This window comes from Geospiza fortis, unplaced genomic scaffold (genome assembly GCF_000277835.1).
Source record: "Geospiza fortis unplaced genomic scaffold, GeoFor_1.0 scaffold112, whole genome shotgun sequence".
Lineage (NCBI taxonomy): Eukaryota > Metazoa > Chordata > Aves > Passeriformes > Thraupidae > Geospiza > Geospiza fortis.
In genome coordinates, this window is record NW_005054298.1 from 16759801 (window position 1) to 16780155 (window position 20355).

At 36.6% G+C, this 20355-nt stretch overlaps 1 protein-coding gene across 3 annotated transcripts; it reads right to left on the reverse strand.

Annotated features, from left to right (window-relative positions):
* Positions 1-1927: 1927 nt before the first annotated feature.
* Positions 1928-17773, reverse strand: GALNT3 (polypeptide N-acetylgalactosaminyltransferase 3). 3 transcript variants are annotated; one of them, XM_005415826.3, is made up of 11 exons: positions 17732-17773; positions 12386-12980; positions 10856-11028; positions 9560-9709; positions 9074-9308; positions 8225-8342; positions 7643-7843; positions 6423-6554; positions 5704-5805; positions 2975-3127; positions 1928-2468 (listed from the first exon to the last, which is right to left on the reverse strand). In XM_005415826.3, the coding sequence occupies exons 2-11, from the start codon at positions 12892-12894 to the stop codon at positions 2346-2348; spliced, it is 1896 nt and encodes a 631-aa protein (XP_005415883.1). In that variant the 5' UTR covers positions 12895-12980; positions 17732-17773; the 3' UTR covers positions 1928-2345. The 3 variants fall into 3 exon arrangements, with proteins under 3 accessions (XP_005415883.1, XP_030914356.1, XP_030914359.1); XM_031058496.1 differs by lacking the exon at positions 17732-17773 and adding an exon at positions 14428-14471; XM_031058499.1 differs by lacking the exons at positions 1928-2468; positions 2975-3127 and adding an exon at positions 5011-5319.
* Between the last annotated feature and the right edge of the window lie 2582 nt (positions 17774-20355).

Sequence of the window (20355 nt, forward strand, 5' to 3'; positions counted from 1 at the left end):
ACTAAATACAAAATATAATAACTAGGTGAATTGCTATACCTAATCTCTGCAAAAAAACCCTACATATATTGGTACACCTGCAAAAAACCCAAAAAATACAAAGTGGAGCTTTTCTGGCATTGCTTAGGAAGATGTTCGTACTTCCAAGTGCAACAGAACACTCATTTCCTTGCAATTTAAATTCTACCCTGGTTTGAAATGTTAGCTCTTAAAAAAAAAAAAAAACAAAACCACAAACAAATGGCAAAAACCCAACTGATAATGCAGAGATAAATTATGTTTCATATGTGCACATCCCACTATGACAAGCTTCTGAGAGAAACAGGTCGCGTGAAGAAATGATCCTTTAGCGACATTAAAAATAATCCATTTTCTCTATAACATGAACTGAGAAGTAAAAGAATAAGAACTTTTAAACTGGTATGCTAAATATCCTGTCTTCTAGAACAGGTTCCTCGGACACTGAGTTTCCATTCCATACCAAAGGTTCAACACAACACAGTTGCTCTCTGTGTAACACCCATCCTCTATTCATATTCCACAATTTTCTCATTGACCTGTGTTATATTTTTCCTCAACTCCCCCATTTTATCAAGTGTGTGTATTGGCCTTCAAATCTTGGTTTCATCTGCAAAAGGAGTAATACTTTACATTCCATTACCAAATTAAAAAATTTATCAGAGGACACAGGCAAATCTTTGTTCAGTGTTGTTCTACACAACCTTCCAGTTTCAGGGCATAAAAAACCCTTCCTGGTACAGTCTTTTCAACAATTTCTGTTCACTCTGTATCAAGTTATTTTAAGTTGTACAGCTTTAATTTCCTGGGATACTCTCAGCAGGTGTCTCCAAAAGCCTTACAAAAGCTGAGACACAACTCAAAGGCATTATCAAGCCTGAAAAATAAATTAGCATTAAACCTTCCGGCAAATTATCATTGGTCCTTGCTTATACACTTTTTTGTCTTTTAGATGACTTATAAGTACTGAAAAGAATTTTTCTTGCTTTTATTCAGAAATGGAACTAGGTACCAATAAATTACAAACAGGCTCCCCCCCACCACAGAAGTAAAAAAAACCCCAACATCATCATCCATTCACCCACCAGACTTAAGTTAGCATTTATCTGTAAAGATATTACTTACTAGGACAAAAGAACAGATTTATTATTAGTGTATTTTTGTCCTATTCAGCCTTTAATACCCACTACTTCAAATTTATTCTCAGCTTTATATTTGATCATGCAGCCAAATACTTTTGTCTTCACTTTATAAATTTTAAAAAGTTGATTATATATTTGATGATGCTATATTATTTTCTATAATACAGAATTTCTATTTGCTATATTATTTTCTATTAGCAGAATAGTTAGGAAGGCCAAGGTCTCATTCAGACAGATAAATCTGAGATCAGTCCTTTGTAACAGGAGATAGAAACAAGAAAAAAAAATAACATGCAAGTGTTGGCACAAGAAATTGCATATGGATAATATTAGAAACCTCTGAGGTAAATATTGCATAAAACACTAGAAGGTAGGAGCAGAAGTTTACTAGAAAACATGTAATTTAAAAGCAATAATGAACAGAATACTGAAAAAATGTGTGAATGTTAAGCAGCTCAGGAGCCTACTACAATAAAACTTTATAATAATTTTTTAAGTGCATGAAATATAAAAAAACCTATACAAGAAGTTTTGGCTAAACAAAAGATTAGTATCAAAACAAGCAGATTTTCCATTAAAATAATCATAAATACATATTTTAGTGAAATTACTTTTTTCTTCTAAAAAACAACTGACTTCCTAGAAGCTGAGCACAATGTGGTATCCTATTTGGCTTTGACCTGATGGGCTAATTTTTTAAGTGAAGAAACTAAAAAAATATTGAGAAAGTTTCACTGAGTAAATTATAAAAAAAATAAAGTCAGCCATTTGAGCATAAAAACATACATATAAAGTGTATTGGGTTTTAGACAGTAGACAATAATTTCTCATGACACTACAGAGAAAATTAGTCTTCTTCAGAAGTAATTACAGTATGTCAAAAACCCCCCCACATATGGCCCCTAAGATAAGAGAACTAATAGGATCCGTAAATCAGTGGTCAACAAATAAAGTCTTATCATAGAAATATTGTAAACAAAATACCAGGATCCCAATGATCTTTGGTATACCAGACTCCCAGGGAATCTCTTATGACACATTTTATATCCAACTTAAGAAGGAAAAGAAACTGTTTAAACATTTTGCATTTAAACTATCACAAAAACATCCAGTATATGGATATGATCACAGTTCAGAATGGTTCTTTTCTTTTAATAAAATGCTTGTGGCAAATAATATCAAATATTAATCGTTCTGGCCCAAGATCCACTTCTGGAAGGGGTCTAATGGATTACAGGATGCCAAACTCGGATGCTCTCCATTTCCTGTAAGGCACATATGTAGAGCTTCATTGTACAGAGTTTGATCCTAAAGTGAGGAAAAAAAGGAAAAAAAGTGAACAAACAATGAACATGCTAGTTCCCCCCACAGTTCTTCCCCCAAGCTGGGTGCTAAAGGGTAAGCTCATACAGGTGATGTAGAGGGGGCTAGAAAATACATAGGTAGTATGTAAGTGCCAACTTGCTTTGTTAGGAAAATTTTGTAAAGTATTTTTAAAACATCTGAATATTTTAAAAACATCTGAATATACAGATGTACAAACTATACAAAGCATCTGAATTGACTTCCAGGTGGATGTCTAGATGTCTAGACAAACACACTAAAAGGATATCAACTGTTTTTTTAAGTGACATTCCTACTAGTGACATCAAGTTTTGATCTGCAACTGACAAGCTGAAATTATGTCCATTTTCCATCCAAAACTAAACTTACAGTTTTTTGGCTTCAGAGTTTTTGCTTGTTGGCATTCTTGCTTTTATTGAAAATCTAAAATTAACTAATAAAAATGCCATTTCACTGCACAGGATATGTACCTTCTGGTGCAGCCACTGCTCCTCTCCAACAGCAAAGGTTTTCTGGCCTTTGTAAGCGCACTCACGAAGCTGCACAGGTCCCTTGGAAGCATGCAGACAAAGCTCCTTCTGAATGTTATGGCGAATTTCGTGGTGTGCAGAATATTCAAAGTACTATTTAAATAATTTAAAAAACAAGTTGGTAAACAAACACAAATAAAAGTATTAAACTAAATTAAGCCTTTCAAATTCCCATACACAAAGTAATGAATTTCTTTCCTTATTCAAAAATTTGAGACTACAGAATAATTCCTGTTATTTTTAGCACAGACACTTCAAAAGTGTTCACAAAACTAAAAGCTGTTTTTAGTAGTAATGCAATACTAATTTATACTTGTATGTGTAAATAGGAAATTATATTTGCTGCATGTGTACTATGATGTAAAATCTTACTCCCACACAGACCATATATAATTCAAAGAGACAAACTGAAGAGTAGATATAGTTTAAGATAACTTAAATTTTGGCATTTCTTTACTAAAAATCTGTATTCACTTCTGTTGCTAGATTTTGATTTTTCTTAGAACAACCAAAAGGAAAAGTTGTCACACGAAACAATGCTGATTGCTGTATGCCAACTTTTGCTGCTTGGTCTAAACAATAAATGTGAACAATAGGATGCTGTTATAGCCTCCTGTGAGGGAACCATTAGAAAATTATAAGCATGTATTTTGTGAGCTCATTTTACCATGATTTCCTGACAGCAGAGTACTCCTAAGGTTCAGCTATAATTCTGATCCTAACAGGGATTTACTTCTAAAAGTTACAGACAGAGCTGCTCTTTTACCCCTTCAGCCCTAACCTAACATCAGGTCTCCTCCTTTTTTCCCACATTTACCAGCAGAGTCCCTGACATTACATCTCACTGCTACTGTTGCCTCTGGATGTCAGCCACCTTCATCATATCTTTCCTTTGAATATTAAGGCCAGGCTCAGTTACCCCCCTTGGCCCTCCATTTTCCAGTGGTCAGCAATCATCTCCTCCCTACCTTGGAAACCATGGGAACAGCACTGAGGAACAAGCAGACTCTAGGACCAACGTTTGTCCTCAAAACAGGTAGTGAAGGAGTGACCTGCTACGTCATTTAGCTCTCAGACATAGTAATTTACTCTTTATCTGGTAATCTGACTTAATCTGTCCTTTTATTTTTGGAACTTCAACATCTATGCAAGCCCTGAAAATAATGACTTGAAAGCTATGTTTAGAACTTTATTAATTTTGGATACTGAGATGGGCATGTTTCCAGCCTCCAGTATTCTAACAAGGAAGAATAATACACAACTGATGTACAATTCTGAAAACTAGGTTCTCTTTTATATTCCCATTTCAAATATATGGATGAAGATGACAGCATGGGAACCATCAGCCTACACTGCTGAAAGTCTGGTCAAGAATAGAGGAAACTGAAAACAGAGCATTGTAATGAGAAGGGTTAAGTAAGCAAATATGCATCTCTTAAGCATTATCAGCAAAATCAGTTCTCTGAAGGCTGGCACTTAAAGGGATTCAGACTGTTATTTTGTAGCAGGAGGGAAAACAAAAAACATAACACTTGAAAGAATAGAATTTTAGTATAGCCCAAGATAACTTAAGAGAACAATAGAAACATATAGCAGATCTCTTAGTAAAATGTCTTTCTACACTGTTCCCAAATTAATGACTTTGACAATGTGAAAAGGCTAATAGTATTAATCCACAATCAAATAAAACCCCAAATTCAATCCTGTAAGAAGCTAACATAATAGGGTAGTTCTTAATCTAGACAGCATGTCATGTCTCACAAAAATGATTAGGAAGAAAGTATCACCTGACTAGGATTATGTGTCTCAATTTTCACAGTGCCATCAATGGATGTCTTTTAAGATTGAAAAAAAAATTATTAACACCCTCCCTCCCATAAGATAACAATTATATTTTAATAAAAACTTTTAGACTTTAGCTGACCTTTAATTATTAAGGATCACTTTTAAAGTCAACAGAGAAGTGTGCATTTCTGGGCAGGGAAGGAGATGTTCTTTTTGTTAGTATTACAGTAATGATGGAACGATTCAGTATCTGACATCTATTGCATGTCCTATTGTAGAAGGAACAGAGCACCATGGCTGCCTCCAAGAGCTATGGACCCAAGAGAGCTCCTCTTGAACAAATGGAATCATGTTATTCACTTGCATTAGCTAGCACAGGATAGGCCACTTGGACCTCACACTGTGAGGCTGCAAGCGTGATAGGGAAGGTGGCTCAGGCCTGGACACTTGGTCTCCCAGTGGCCGGATTCCAACCAACATCTTCCTTGACACTGCGAGTCCTGGTGACAGAGAAAGAAGCAATAGGAGGAAGCATAAGGAAAGGAAGAATTAAGGAGACAACACTTATAAGACAGGAGTAAGGGTGGCATGAAAAGATTTTGCACAGAAAAGAGAAGGCAAGTGAAGCAGTGCAAGTGTGTTTGAAATCTGAATTTGTATATTGAAGCTAAAACATTAGAAACAGGACATGACATGAAGAGTGGTATGGAAATTTTTCTTTAAATATCTATATAGGAATTAACTATTAAAGAAAATAAAGGAAAAAAGAGATAAGGAGAGAGAAATTGTGTATTAAAAATGAGTCAATTTCTCTAAAATTAAAGTTTTTATACGGAAAACCTACAACAGAAAAAAGAATAAAAATCAGGTATTAAATATTTTACCTGGTTTCCTCCAAGTCCATGACAAGAATACATAATCAGTGGTTTGCCGCCATGGTTATTTTCACCAACATCCAGACACATGCGGTTACCTATATTTTTTAACTAAAGGAAGGGTGTTGTCAGGATAAAAAAGCTCAGTGGAATGACAGAAACTCAAACTGTCTCAGTCAGAGACTGGAGTCACCTTTAGTTTAACAACAATTACAGCTGTTTGTTCATTTTTACTTTCTGCTATACTCAAATTTAAAAATCCTGTTTCCTCAAGAAATCTTTTCTAACTAAAAGCCTAGTAACTACAGTCACACATGGAGTTATTTATTAGCCTGCTCTGTACAATGTTACTGTGATTAAAATCAGAGTTTGAACAGATATACATAAAATATTTAAAACAGGAAGAAGGGAAAGTTTTATTTGTAAATACACGCTAAAAATTCATGTTCACCTCAAGCTAAGAGCTATTACTTTATTTTAGCAATGCAATGTCTAAAGTTATTTGGCAGGGAAAATGACTTCTGACATAAATGAAAAATGAAAATGACACAGCTATTGACAAAGCTATAAAAGGGATGCAGAAGAGATTCTTTGTCCAGAGTAGTGACAGAAAACCCTAAAGCAGTTAAAGATAGCTAAAGTGTAAAAGCTGTGGCTAAGATAGTACAAGAGATTAGCAAACTTCCTGGACTATGAGGAACATAGGAAATAATTACAGTTAAACTTACATATCCAGAAAACAAAGGATTCAGGTCTGGCACATATGCTTCTGGATAAACATTAGTGAGGTACCAGGTAAAATTTTTACACTGCAGGCGCTGCCTTAAAGCAAGTCTTTTTGATATATCTCCAAATGTTTTCTGTTAGAGGAAAGGAGGTAAAGAAGGATGGAATATAAATATATTAACATTAATTTTGAACTTATAAAGCTATGATATTCTGCGCAGTACTAGGCAAGTTTTAAGCTTCATTTGTTGATTTTTTTCTTGTTAATGCTGTACTACTATAGTTACTGCTGTCTCTCAGTGTCGTAACACCACTGACATCCTGCCTGCAGCATTTCAAAGCACTTGCAAGAAAAATACATTGCAAGATGGAAAACATAGAAGTATCTTTAGTCCCAAGAAAGTTTTAACAGAGCGCCATGAAGTGGGAAAGTGCAAGTAAGAACATACTGATTACAGCCATAAAGCTATCTGATCTCACTAAAAGTGAAACCTGAAGCAACAAACTGGATTAATAAAATAATTAGCATAATATCCAGTACAATGTAGAATCTCCCAAACAAAATTCAGTTGTTTAGCTGCTGGACATGCCTCGGAAATGTAACGCTTTCAGTGATACAATAGTCACAAAAATTTATCACATGAAGGGGGAAAAACAACTTCTAAAAGAAAACTAGATTCTAGCTGGGCAGAAAACTTACAAAATAAATAACCCAACACCCAACCTCAACCCCAAGTATTTCTTTACTTGAAAATAACTGACTTTTTAAGCAGATAGAGACAGGATGGTTATCCATCATCAAGTAACTTTTATTCTGCTGCTAAAGAACCACAAAACCTGCTTTTTCAGTAAGAATACTAAGCAACTTGAAACTAACAAAAGATTTTTCTCACTCCAGAAGATAAATTAGTTTACATTGTCTACACCCGTTAGTTTCTCTCATGTTCTTCTGGTAGCTCCCGTACCTGCACAATGCAAACAACCCAGGAGAATGTATGAAAAAAAACACTAATAAAAAAAACCTCACCATACAAAATCAACATTCATCACCCAAACGCTTTAGGTTTTTTTCATGTTTGTTGGGGCTGCAGCATTAAGCAAACTAAACAGTCTTTTCATTAAAATATCTAGAATCCTTACATACTTTGTCAATAAATAACTTTTGCTCACCAAAACTTTCACCGCAGCAAGTGTGATTTCTAATACCACCACCACCACCTACTTGTTTCACAATTTTTGCTGCCTCTGTGTTTCTTCGGTAAAATATTTCTTTATATTCATCCATCCACACTTCTGCAAGGCGAACTTGGTTACGTGTGATCACCTGAGTACCTTTTGGGAAAGTATGGGGACTCTTGCTGCGAAAGACATGGCCAACAACAGAGCAAGGCATGATCTCCAACTGTCCACCACATTGCCATACCTAATAATAACATTTGGTGTGTAAGTACACTGCAATTAGAATTCAGGGAGTGGAAAAAAATTCAGTAATACTATTGTTTGCCAGAACACATCAAACCACTAGCAAGAGTATGTATATCAGGCATACCATTAGTGAATTTCCTAATCATATAAGCTCTGAAAACACACATTTCAGATAGCAATCCTAAAAGCATTTTAAAAAAAATTAAAAGCAGTTTAGTGCGCATGTTTGCATTTTATTTAATAGGTAATTAGTAATTAAATTTTCCTTGTCCTAGTTGGCTGATTGACCAGATGAATCAATATCTAATACTAATTTATTCTCAAATCCCCTGTACACTGTCAGCACAGAGGCAATGGCTAATTACGGAGCTAAACTTACTCTGAAAGACATTTCTATATTTTCACCTCCCCATATTTCCATTTCTTCATCATAGCTTCCAATGTGTTCAAAGTACTCTTTTGATATTGAAAAGAGACCTCCAGCAAAAGTAGGTGTTCTGCAAAAACAAAATTTTACTGAGAAAGACAGAACGGTTTTTTAAATATAGATGTAAAATCATGGTGCAACTGTTCTAGGAGTTTTCTATGCACTTGTTAGTATTTCACTGCAGTGCTGCACATTCTGGGCATAGATAATACTTCTAGCTCTTAAATATGTTCACACATATCTAAGTCTCATTTGACAGCTTATTGCCATTTATTAAGAACTTGTTCAGGCTAAGAACTGCTGGCATAAAAGAAAGCCTCGAGAAAATAAACAAATTTTCTCTGTCTGGAGGAAATCGAGCAAAAGTACAACTCCTACAGACAATAACCTGTCTGTGGACAAAGCAGGTACAATTATCAAATCACTACTGTATCAGCCTGGTATTTGGGTGCTCTGACCCTTTTTGTCATTCTTTCAAGTAAAATGAATGAGGAGACAGAATCATTGTACTGTCTCTGAAAATAACTGTGTATAATCCTCTTCTGCATTTCCCCCTTAGGAATATAGGTAATTTCTACTGTATATAGAAGAAGTAATGCAGAGCAATTACTATCTTGATGAGGCTATATTGTTATGAATGCTTTAAAACGTGGTTCACAAAGAAAGTATTACAAAAAACATCTAAGATGCTAAGATGTCTGATTAGACTCATCAGAAGAACTAATTTCTTTACAAACTATTGTTCATAAGATAAACTCTGTGAAGACAGAAGGATTTAAATAGTATTTAAATTAAATTTACCTAATTGGATAGGTTTCATCCTTTCTTCTTTTATTCTCATGTTTAGGAAGAGACTCCCATCCAAATGACAAACTCCAATCAAAATTTCCTCTGTTGTGGCTATGCCCATAAGGAGATGGTTTACTGAATTCAAAGGTATTGAGATCGATAGAAGCAATGTCAGGGCTTACAACAGCAACAGGATTCTCAGCTATTCTTGCCAATAATGGCTCTAACCAGCCATAAAAGCATTCACCTGTCGAGAAAATGGGAACACTGAATTTTTGCTTGGCTATAAAGTAGTACACAGGGTATATTTAAACATGTCCAGCAAGCCAATATGGACTATTTTTAAATACCTTTGCTAATTATACTTTCAATAATATGAAATAGCAATAGAAAAAATGATGTATTGCTAACATTTATAATAAATAAAAAGTCTGCAACATTGAATTAAAGACAACAGCATTATAAACCAGACCTGACATATTTACAGGTTACACTTACAATGAGCATCCAGGAAGGTAAGAGTCTCTCCTGTTGCTACTGAAGCTCCCAACAACCGTGCAGTGATCAGACCTTTTCTTTCCTTCTGACGGACTACTTTAACTATTTGAAACTGTTTCACATATTCATCTAGTTTATCATGCAGGTACTCTAGAAAGAGAAATCAGCGTCAATATATTCAGAGTATACACATGCCACTGCCTGAAATGTTACACTATTAAGCGAACAAGATAAACAACTCACACTTACCCCAGAAATTATCTCAACATCAAAGCCATAAAAATTCCTATCTGCTGAAGGTTATTTTTAGGGGCTGAGTATTTTTGGGGTAGGGGTGCAAGAAGAGGTAACCAGCAAAGAACAGGGAGATGGAACATTAAAATAATTCTGAACAAGAAAGGACGTGCTAGTACATCTCTGCTGCAGTGTTAACCATTTGAATACCAATTCCATTTTCAGAGTAAATGGAACTCATACTTACATTATCTGCAGAAAATGTAAATTCTTTCCTTAATGATGCCACATTTACACAGTTTTCAAAGGCTACAGTATTTACAACAGCAACAGAAGCCATATAAAAAACTATTTAAATGTTCAGATTTTGAGAAAGAAACCCATATCTCTCATGAAACATCATCTTTTTTATTCTGCCCATTCTAAGTATTAAACTGCACTACTGAACAGACTTCACATCCAAGCGTTTCAATGTACTCAATACAGACTTGCAAAAAAGTGTAAATACATTAGAAGTATGGATAAACACGTTCATCTAAAGCTAAGCATACAAAGGTTTTTGAACTTACACTAAGAATATATATAATTATTTCTGAGACTCAGCTTGACTGCTGAAGATTATTTTGCCATTAAATAATTTTGCTTTCTAATAAAGACAGTACCCTTCATATTAATGAATTTTATTTGCCTAAAGACAACCACTGTGATAAAATGCAAATTCCTACAAGTCTGGGCCAATTTATACTTGGATACTTTGTTCTACAAATGCAATTGGTTTGAAACAAAAATTACAAAACTACTTGTCATGCAAGCAGTTACGCAGGTAAATCAGAATTGGAAAAAACAGAAATTGGGTTTAAAAACCTTTAAGAGCACAGGAATTTCATATTTAACTACCTAATGGAAAAATGGTGGGGGAGGGCTATTTTATATATATAAAAAAAAAGAAACAAAACCACTTAGAATACTGTTATACATGTCAATAGTGGTAAAGAGACCTTAGCCAATTGATCTGCAATTGTAACCTTTTCAATTAAAAACAAAAGCAGGAAGACTTCTCACCATCTACACTGGCATCATCCACCAAAATAATCTCTTTCAGCAGTATGGCAGGAGATGTGTACATGACACTGTGGACAGTTCTGAGCAGAGTTGACCACGCTTCATTATGGAAAACAATGATAATGCTTGTGGTTGGCAATGGCGGGCAGCGCTTAAACTTTTGTTCAATACATCTACAAATTAGAAAGTGTCAGGGGTTACAAAATGGACAACAATTTTTTACTCAAACTCTTAAACTTTTCTTTCTTGCACAAAACTTTGTAATTATGGACATTAAATAGTCCTGCTTTTCTGTTTTCTATCCTAGCTTTGGAATGCAAAGGTAGGTACTTCAACTGAAGTAGCTGTTCAGAATATTTTTTTTAATATCATGGTTGAGAACTGAACAACTTAGTTTTGCTTCCGCCTCACACACATTTGAGTACATTTCATATAATATCCAGGCCTTCTTCTGGAAAAAATATTATTTTATTGAGAACAGCAAGTACTGACTGAGCTAACTCAAAAGTCACCATTACTGCTGAAACCTAAGAATACAAAGAAGAATATTTATTAGAAAAAAATCAGAGTTTGCAAGGAAAATATAACCTATCTAATTCAAATTTCAAAGCTCTGTAGAAGTGCTATGTAAGGCTTAGGGCAGCATGTCCCATTCAAGGGATACAATTTTAAACCCACAGTTTTTCAAGACTGACATATGCTAAACATAACTTTAGATCCAATGGCAAGTCAAGATGACAATGCTGTATTCATAAATTGCACACAAATGTTGATAGCCTGTCAATGTTGATGGCTTTAGGGCCTGGAGGACACCCCAAGGTAATAACCAGAGTCACTGCCTCACAAAATACACAAGCAAAGCCTCCCCAGTTATGCTCTAGGAGTGGTTATGTGAGCTGCACTGTGTGTATCAGCAGAGGTTCAGCAAGTTCAGCCACTTCTGGCACAGATGGCTGACAACATTTCATCTGACACTGACAGAGACTGTTCATAACTAAAACCCTCCCAAGTCCTGCAGTCTACACTTAAAAACATTTTAAAAATTCTTCAATACTACAAGATTGCTGCTGAGATCTTCCATTCCCTTGTTCAACAGTTCACAAATCCAAATTTATTAAATTATGCCTAAATTCCTAATTTATTAAATTAAATTATGTAGTTTTATTAACACTGAATGCTAAAAAAATGGGGGGGGGTGGTGTTTTAATTGGAAAAATGTTGAAACCACATTTTTAGTTTTATTCTAAGTAAAACTAAGCAGGCTTCCTGAAAGTTACTCAGAAATTTTAGCCTTAAAGGCAAAATCAGAACACCTTATTTAAATATGGTTACTTTGAATTCAAAACCATGAAAGAAGTGAGCTTTTCTAAACATTCTTGGCTTTGGCACTGTGGATCACTATGTACAGCCATCATTACGTATAGCTAGGAGACTTTCCTAAACTGTCACCCACTGCTGAACTCAAATCACTTTGCAGGCTGAATTTCTGAGTAGTTTTTCAACTATCAGGACATACACATTTCAACTTACTCAGGAGGTCGAGTGTCTGGTCCAAGATCTCTGTGTAGAGAAATCCTATCACTTGCAAATGCATTAAAACAGTGTTTCTGTTCTCCAGCCTGTTTTTCTTTCTGTTCTTCTGAACTTAAGTTGATGGTTTTAAATGCTTTGCCAGAAGCTCCAGGAGCATTAGGATCTTGAAAGGGCCGATCTAGAAAGGGTTTCAGTTCCACTGGAGTATAGTGCCCTGGCAAGCAGTGTCTCTCTCCAGGAACCTTCGTTTGCCTAATGGGTGCTTTTATCTGCATTTTTGGCTTTGCACCTTTGATATTGTTCATAGCATTTAACACAAGACCTAATACATGACTTTTCTTTCCAACAACTGGCTCAATCCCTGCTTCATCCTTAAAATCTTGAACACCCACTTCTCTTTGTAATAAAAATAAAAATACCAGAAAGACAAATACAATAATGCTAAATTTCCAAAGTTTCCAGTGAAAAAATGTCTTAAATAGTTTAGGTGTCTTTTTCAAGGCCATTCTAGTTTTAAAAATTTTCACACAACAGAAGTTTCTGTAAGTGTTGTTCTTCAAATATGTCACAGCATTTCTTGAAATTATAATACCTGTAAATTAAAACAAATAGTATTAATTTAGACGTCATTAGTATATTAAACTATGTAAAGCCATAAGAAATTATTGGGAAGGAATTAATTCACAACTCCCAAAAGTCAAATGTTATGCAAGCTACATCACTTAAAGATACATCAAACCTATCTATAAGATACCCAAAATGCCCTTTCCCTGCCATTTGCTTTGGGTTTTATTTGTTAAATACACTTCATATAGAAGAACCAGAAATCAGGCATACCATCAAGAATAAAACATTATTTCTACATAGTGCCATTACTTCAAGGTTATTTTCTTCCAAGTAGTTTGTTTAAAATTAGAATAAAGTCTTATAGAAGCAAGGAATTTTAGTTAAATGATGGGACAGAAGAAGAACAGGTGGCATCAATACATTAGTTCAAGCTGCATGTCAGAAAGAGCCATGTGGAAAGTGAACTAAAATATAGGAAAGACTTTTCAATCAACTTATATCAACAATTTTCAAGTTTCTGCCATTATTTTTTTTCCACAGACAAGTAATTATTCACTCACTTTCAAAGATGAAATTATGAAAGACATTTGAGGACTACCAAAATCCAAGTGATTTGAAATAAATTCTCTCTGCCAAACTGGCAGTTTACAAGGGGATACCTTCTGCCATCAGCCTTAATAGCTGGAATAGCTATTCAGGGAATAGCTTCATTTTTGTCTAAATTGCATGCAAGTGAATCAAGAAGAGAAATAAACAGCATCTAGCTAAAAGCCACACTTCCCACTTGCTAACTACTGAGCACAAAATTGCAAAAAACTACTTTTCTATATATTCCTCTGAAATACAAGTAGATCTTAAATGGAGTAATATATACTCAGGAACAAATGTAAGTCAGAGAAAACAAAAACTCCCACCCCTTACCGGCTTTTCTTCAAGAATCAGCAGGACAAACTAAGCATCTAGATTTCTTTACATTATACTGCTTTTCAAAGTTTGTGTCAGCTTAATAAACCCATACATTCAAACTACAGTGTTTTTACCATGGAGTTATTGTTAAAAGAATGCAGAGGGGAAGCATATTAGATATTAGTACACTAAAAGGTACCAAAGCCATGCTTCTCAACTCACAAAATTTCAAAAAAACCAAACCAAACAAACCAGTCCACTTCTGTGTCACGTATTATTTTCCCATTTTTCCTTACTGCTGAAACATTTGAATTACAATACTGATACCTTTTTATATGGAACACTACAAATAAAAACTTTCTTCCCAATGAAAGGATTGCAACCAAATTACCAAACTGCCAGACTGAAAAATGTCTTGTTTTCTCACAATGTCTGGTGGGTTGATCTTGACTGGCTGCCAGACACCAACCCAGCCACTCTCTTGCTTTCCATCCTCAGCATGACAGTTGGGACAAAGTAAGATGGAAAATCACATGGGTTGAGCTAAGTACACTGTGATCACTTACCAGTTACTGTCACAGAGAAAACAAACTTGTAATGATGAATTTGAATTTACTGCCAATTTAAAATAGAGTAGGATGGTGAGAAACAAAGGCTCAAGCTACCTCCCCTGGCTCAGCTTCACTCCTTCATTCCCAATTCTTCTCTCTCCTTTCTGACTAGTCGTCAGAAGGAATGAATAATAAGGGCTGTGGTTAGCTTGTAAGACTTGAGCACTCCTTCTTCTGCACACTTTTCCCCTGCTCCAGCAGAGGTTCTCTCCATGCAGTACAGGTACTTCAGCATAAACTGCTTCAGCATGGGACATCCACAGGTCACAGGTCCTGCCAAGATCTTCTTCCTGCATGGGCTCTCCATAGGCTGCAGCTTTCTTCAGGGTGAATCCACCTGCTCTGGCCTGGGGTCCTGCACAGGCTGCAGAGCAGATACCTCCTCTAGGGTGGTCCTTTCATGGGCTGCAGAGAAATTCTTCACTACAGTCTTCTCCATGAGCTGCAGGGGGAATATCTACTCCAGTGCCTGGAATACCTCCTCCCCTCCTTCTTCACTGACCTTGGGTTCTGCAGAGTTTCACATTCTTCTCACTCCTCTTTCTCACAGCTGCTGTGCAGTATTTTTTACCCTTTCTTAAATACCTCATCACAGAGGCACCACCTCCTACACTGGGTGGCTCAGCTTTGGCCAACAGTGGGTCTATTCTACAGCTGGCTGGAACCAGCTGTGTTCAGCCCGGGATGAGACTGGAGATGGAGGGCAGCCCCACGTCTCTTAGCACAGAGGCCACCTGTGCAGTCATGCTCACCCTGTAACCTCGCCATGAAAATGCAATACACAATGTAAATACTAACTATATGTACAGATCAGCACTCAGCATTGCAGGGACTACAGCCTCTGCAAGTTGCTAACCAGGAATGATTTCCTAACACCATCAAAAAGAAAATCACATTACTGTTTCACAGTACACCATGCAAAAGGCACATAAGATACCAGTAAATCTGAAAGCTTAGAAATCAGTAAGTAATATAAATATATCTTCCTCAAATGGAAAGAAAACATCTTCATATATATACCTCTATCTATCTATACATATATTTGAAATGCAAGATGCCATAAGAGGCATTAGAAACAAGAGACATGTGGAGAATGCTGCCACAACACTCGTATGAAATGTGTCTGTCCCTAGAAAAGAACCTTCTCTGGAGTTAGGTGGGTTGTGGAAGACAGCAACACAACTTAACCCTTTCAGTGTAGATTAGTACACTCTACCAGCAGGCCATGCACAGAAACAAGTGCAAGTGATGTTTCTTTAAGAAAGGATCAAGTGACAGTCCTGGAATATTATGTGCAGGAAACACCAGGTGGACAGAGGCTTGATTGCCACAAGTATACAGCAAAACCTTTTGATATAGACAAATGCTGAGCATAGCTTTGTTGACAAAATATCTGATAGGGATATTGCTTACAATAAGAGAAGACTTCTTTGTTGCACAAAAGAGTAGCAGTTTCCAGAACAGAAGCTGCATTGTCCAAAGAACTTTTGCCATGAAAGCTGTATTTTACTTAGGGTTTTTACCAGGATAATTTTGTAGTCAGAAATACAATCTTTATTCCTCACAAATGCCTCTCACATTTTCATGGCATAGCAATGTGTCAGCAAACACAGACCAAGCTACTCTTCAATCCTCCAGGACATGATGAAGAAATATGTGGCATGATTAAACTCCCTGGGGTGACTGTTTAGCAAAGCATTTAATCTTCTATTCATTAGTGTTATTTTCACTAATAGTAGTCTGGATTCTTACAGCACTTTGAAAAAACTAGCCCTAAACATCTGAAGTTGGATTTTTATTTTTTTGAAGAAAATAACCAGAAAACTAAAATGTACTACTAAATTCTTCTAAAAGTGCCAAAAAGCAGCTGCCACGCTATTTCAAACCACATCACATGGGCAGTGTGAGAATTCAATGCAGTCTATGTTACACTATGCCACCCACTGGTTCTGATGTCAGACTGTCTGCAAAAACTCTTACAAGAAAGCCTTGCTAATGTAGCCGAGAAGTAGAAAACTCTGAATTTTTTGTTAGCTTGATCTAAACAACACTGTAGAGAATAATCTTTTATAAAAAAAAGTGAAAGTATCATTAACCCAAATCAGCAGAAATTCTTTCCAGTCATGCAAGACAAAATTCATTGGCGTTGGTATCAACAATATACTTGACCTCAGTGTTTTTACAAAAAGTATTTTAAAATCTACTTTTCTTCTACCCAAATGTTAAACAGGTTTCAAACGTTTCCTGACAGTATTGCTTATAGAACATAAAAATCTAAAAGAGTAAAAATACTAAAACCAAACAAAAAAAAAATCCTAAAAAATGCGAAAAAATTGTTCAGAATTATTCTAATCAAAACCACTTAACTACATAATTTGGCTTCAACTTGATCGAATTCTTCTATAATTAAAGAAGCACAGTCTTATAAAAGTTTGTATATTTCTCCTTGTTATCAAAGCATACAATCCCTTCCTCAAACCGTAGAGTCCCCTTAATCAGAAGGTGAGTGTGAATAAAAACACTGAGCAAATACTTTAGGAAAAAAACCAAACAAACTTGACAATGATGATCAAGTGCTCTCGCCAAAGTAGCAAAAGTCTGACAAAGATATTGAGGATACTTTAACTGTAAGAAGTGCTACTTCCCCTACTGGCATTTCTGAATCTAAAATTCTAAACAGGGCCTTTTGTTTTCTTTGCATGAGTATCAATGTAGGTGCTACTAAAACATTAGTTACTGAATAATCAGTTTGGTAAATGATATTTTCATCTTCTACCACCATGGAAATTGATGTTTTTTTCTACTGGCAAATAAATTAAAAAAAAATCACTGAACAAAGCTGTTTGCATTTCCTAGAAGTTCCTCTCAGAGGAACATCCAATCACATAAGTGCCTTTGGTGACAGACTAAGAAACATCCAATTCAGAGTGAACCCTTCATAAAGGTCTAGCTTATTATGGAACGTGAAGATTCTTCACAGAATAAAAACCATTCAAAAGCACTTCAGAAATTTGGGATAATTAAACAAGTTGCTTAAGTTCAGCAAACTGTGCTACTCTTTACAAGAATATTAGCTCATTATTTAAATAAAGGAACAAATGATCAAATGAAATGTACAGAAGTTAAAGACTAAAGACATGAAAATGAGAAACGGAATCAGCTGTTTAGTTCCTATCTGCACACTTGCTTATCTGTTTCAGTCAGTTCCTACTGAATGCACTCCTAATAGGGTACACATACCTAAAAGAAATTCACAAACCTCAGGTGCTGTTCCTCCGGGTACATTCTTTGAAGCTCAGTCAGTAGAAATGTGGTTCTATTCCTGAAAAAAAGTTGTTGGAGGAATTCTGCTTGTGTTCAGTTCCTGAGCCTTCATTTTAGGAACATTAAGAGCACAGGTTATTCTAGCAAATACTGGATGTAACCTGCCTCACTGATTATGACAGAGAAAGGAGAAGCTGTACCTCTGGAGGAGCATACTGAAGAAGCTGAAGAAGTTCTGAGCAATAGCAGCACAGAACAGCTTGCTGAAACAAACCTTGTCAAATATCTCCTTCAGCAGTTTCATTTAGATAAAAAAAATACATGAGGAAAAACCCCAAATAAACCATCACCAAACCTCCTTCTGTGTATTCTGATGGAAGTGCTTCAAACTCAATCTGTCACGTGCTCTTTCAAAATCAGCACTACTACCACTTTCCTACAGCCAAGCATTGCATGTGACAGGCAGAGACAGACAGCTCCCTTTGACAATTGATAGCATAGTAAAAATACACAGTAACCATATATTATAAAAATATTTATGGCTTATTTTTACAGACCTGGGACACGTAAATGATGTGCACTTATCTCAAATTTAAATTTCACTCAACTCTCTCTTTTCCCTTTCTCCTTGGTCAAATTGTTTTGGGCCTCTGTTAAAATTATTTTAGATCGTCCCTAAAAATGCCATGATGAAAAGTGAGCATGATAGCAGCTGTAAAGTGCTCTTTTAACTTAGAAGGATTAGCGTCTCATTTTCATTTAAGCACCAGAAGATAATGTCTGGGCCATACCTAGAGGACTTTTGTTTGTTTTCCTGATTGTAGCAACATTTCTAAGATAACAAAAACATCCAAGTATCAAGTGCAGGTCGTAAAATCACAATTTTTTAACTGGCCTTAAACTTCTGTTGAAGTGATAAGCGTAAAGCAAAGAGAGTTTCCTCATGGGAGATTTACTGGGTTACTGACTGCTAAACTAATCTTTGTGGGAAGCTTCCATAGCTGCCTTCACTTTGCTCCTCTTCCCACTTCAATGTCTCTTTTCCAGATACTGCTGAATTGTGTTAGTCCACTGTAGTTAGTCACTGATGCTAAAATTTAATTGCTGAATCACTGTCAGTGGCTATGTGATACGATCTCTGTAAGCAGAACTATTTCCTATGGTACATGATCTCAGTGAGTCTTAGGGAAAATCAGGCAAGAGTAAGACAGTAAGTGAATAAATCCATGCTTAACATGACTGAAAAAAATCTAGCACTTTATAATTTAGAAACTTGAGGCACTCTCAGATCTTGTAGGAGACAGGCACAACAATAAGCAGATTCGGATAAGAAACTCATGTTGGCAGGCAACTGATCAGCATTTCATATCATGAGCATGATTCTCTACATTGATTCCAAAAGAGGGAAAACCTTGGACTAGGTAACAGCTCTTCGAACAGGCGAACCAGGCAGCAAACATGGCAAAGCAAAAAATTGTCTCAAAGCAACACAGCGTGTTACCTAGAACCACAGTCACTGGGGAAATGTCACAGAGAGGGCAATTAAACCTTGTTCCTATTTTGACAGGGCTCAAGATATCGGAGCTGCTTCTGGTATCAGCCCACCCCACCCCACCCCAAAAAAGGGATAGATTAAGTGGCAGTTATGAGGAGGAAAACTGGTCTTCTGCTCCTTCCCACAGTGCAACAAAAATAGCAACTCAGGCTCTCCGTAACTAACTTAATTTTTACTTAGCTCTGTTACTGAGAAGCCTCAAGATGACAGTAGCAGATGCCAAACTGACCAGGCCATTGAGCAAACCTGGCTAAAAAAGGAAACCAAACCCTCTAAGTTGCCTGCTTTGTCTTAGGCTCTAAGACTGGCAGCTCAGCAGTGCACCAACTGCCTTTAGTCAAGACTGAATTGATCAATAGAATTGATAATCTTTTAAACAAGGGTCTTTTTTGTTACAGAAGACTAAAAATATACAACACTACTGAGATGCATACATATTTGTATTTCCACTAAGATTTTTTATTTAACCAACTAAAATTTTTATGAACAGATTTTTCTTCGTAAAGGAATATTGTACACAAAGTTTTAAAAAATTTAAAATCCATGACACTGAGGTTACTAAATTTAAAGTACACTTCTTCTGTCAGTTTCCAGACCTAAGCAAACATTGTCTAAGTACAGTCACCTGCTGTGCAGAAGACTAACAAACTGCCGGAGGGGACAGACAACGCGGTAACTCTTTAAAAGCTCTCGGAGCAGGATGAAATAGACCAGAGTTATCTGGCAGTGTACACAACTGGTACCACCCTGCCGTCCCGAATCAATGCGCTACTGTGGGCAAACCCTTGGGCGGGATCCGTACGTGGCAGAGACACCTCCCTCGGTCAATACCTTCGGTTTGGACAGTGCATCCGGCCGGCACTTCCCGGAGCCCCGTGTCCGCACAGGCAGCAGCCCGGGCTCCTCGCCCACTCTCCGTTCCCCCGGAGCGGAGCTCGCAGGGCTGGGCTGGCCCGGCCCCGGGCAGGGCCCCGGCGGCCTCGCTGCGACTGAGGGCACCGCGCGTGGGGCGTGCGCGCCAAGGGCCGCCTGAGGGGGACCCCCAGGGCAGCCCCGGCCCAGGG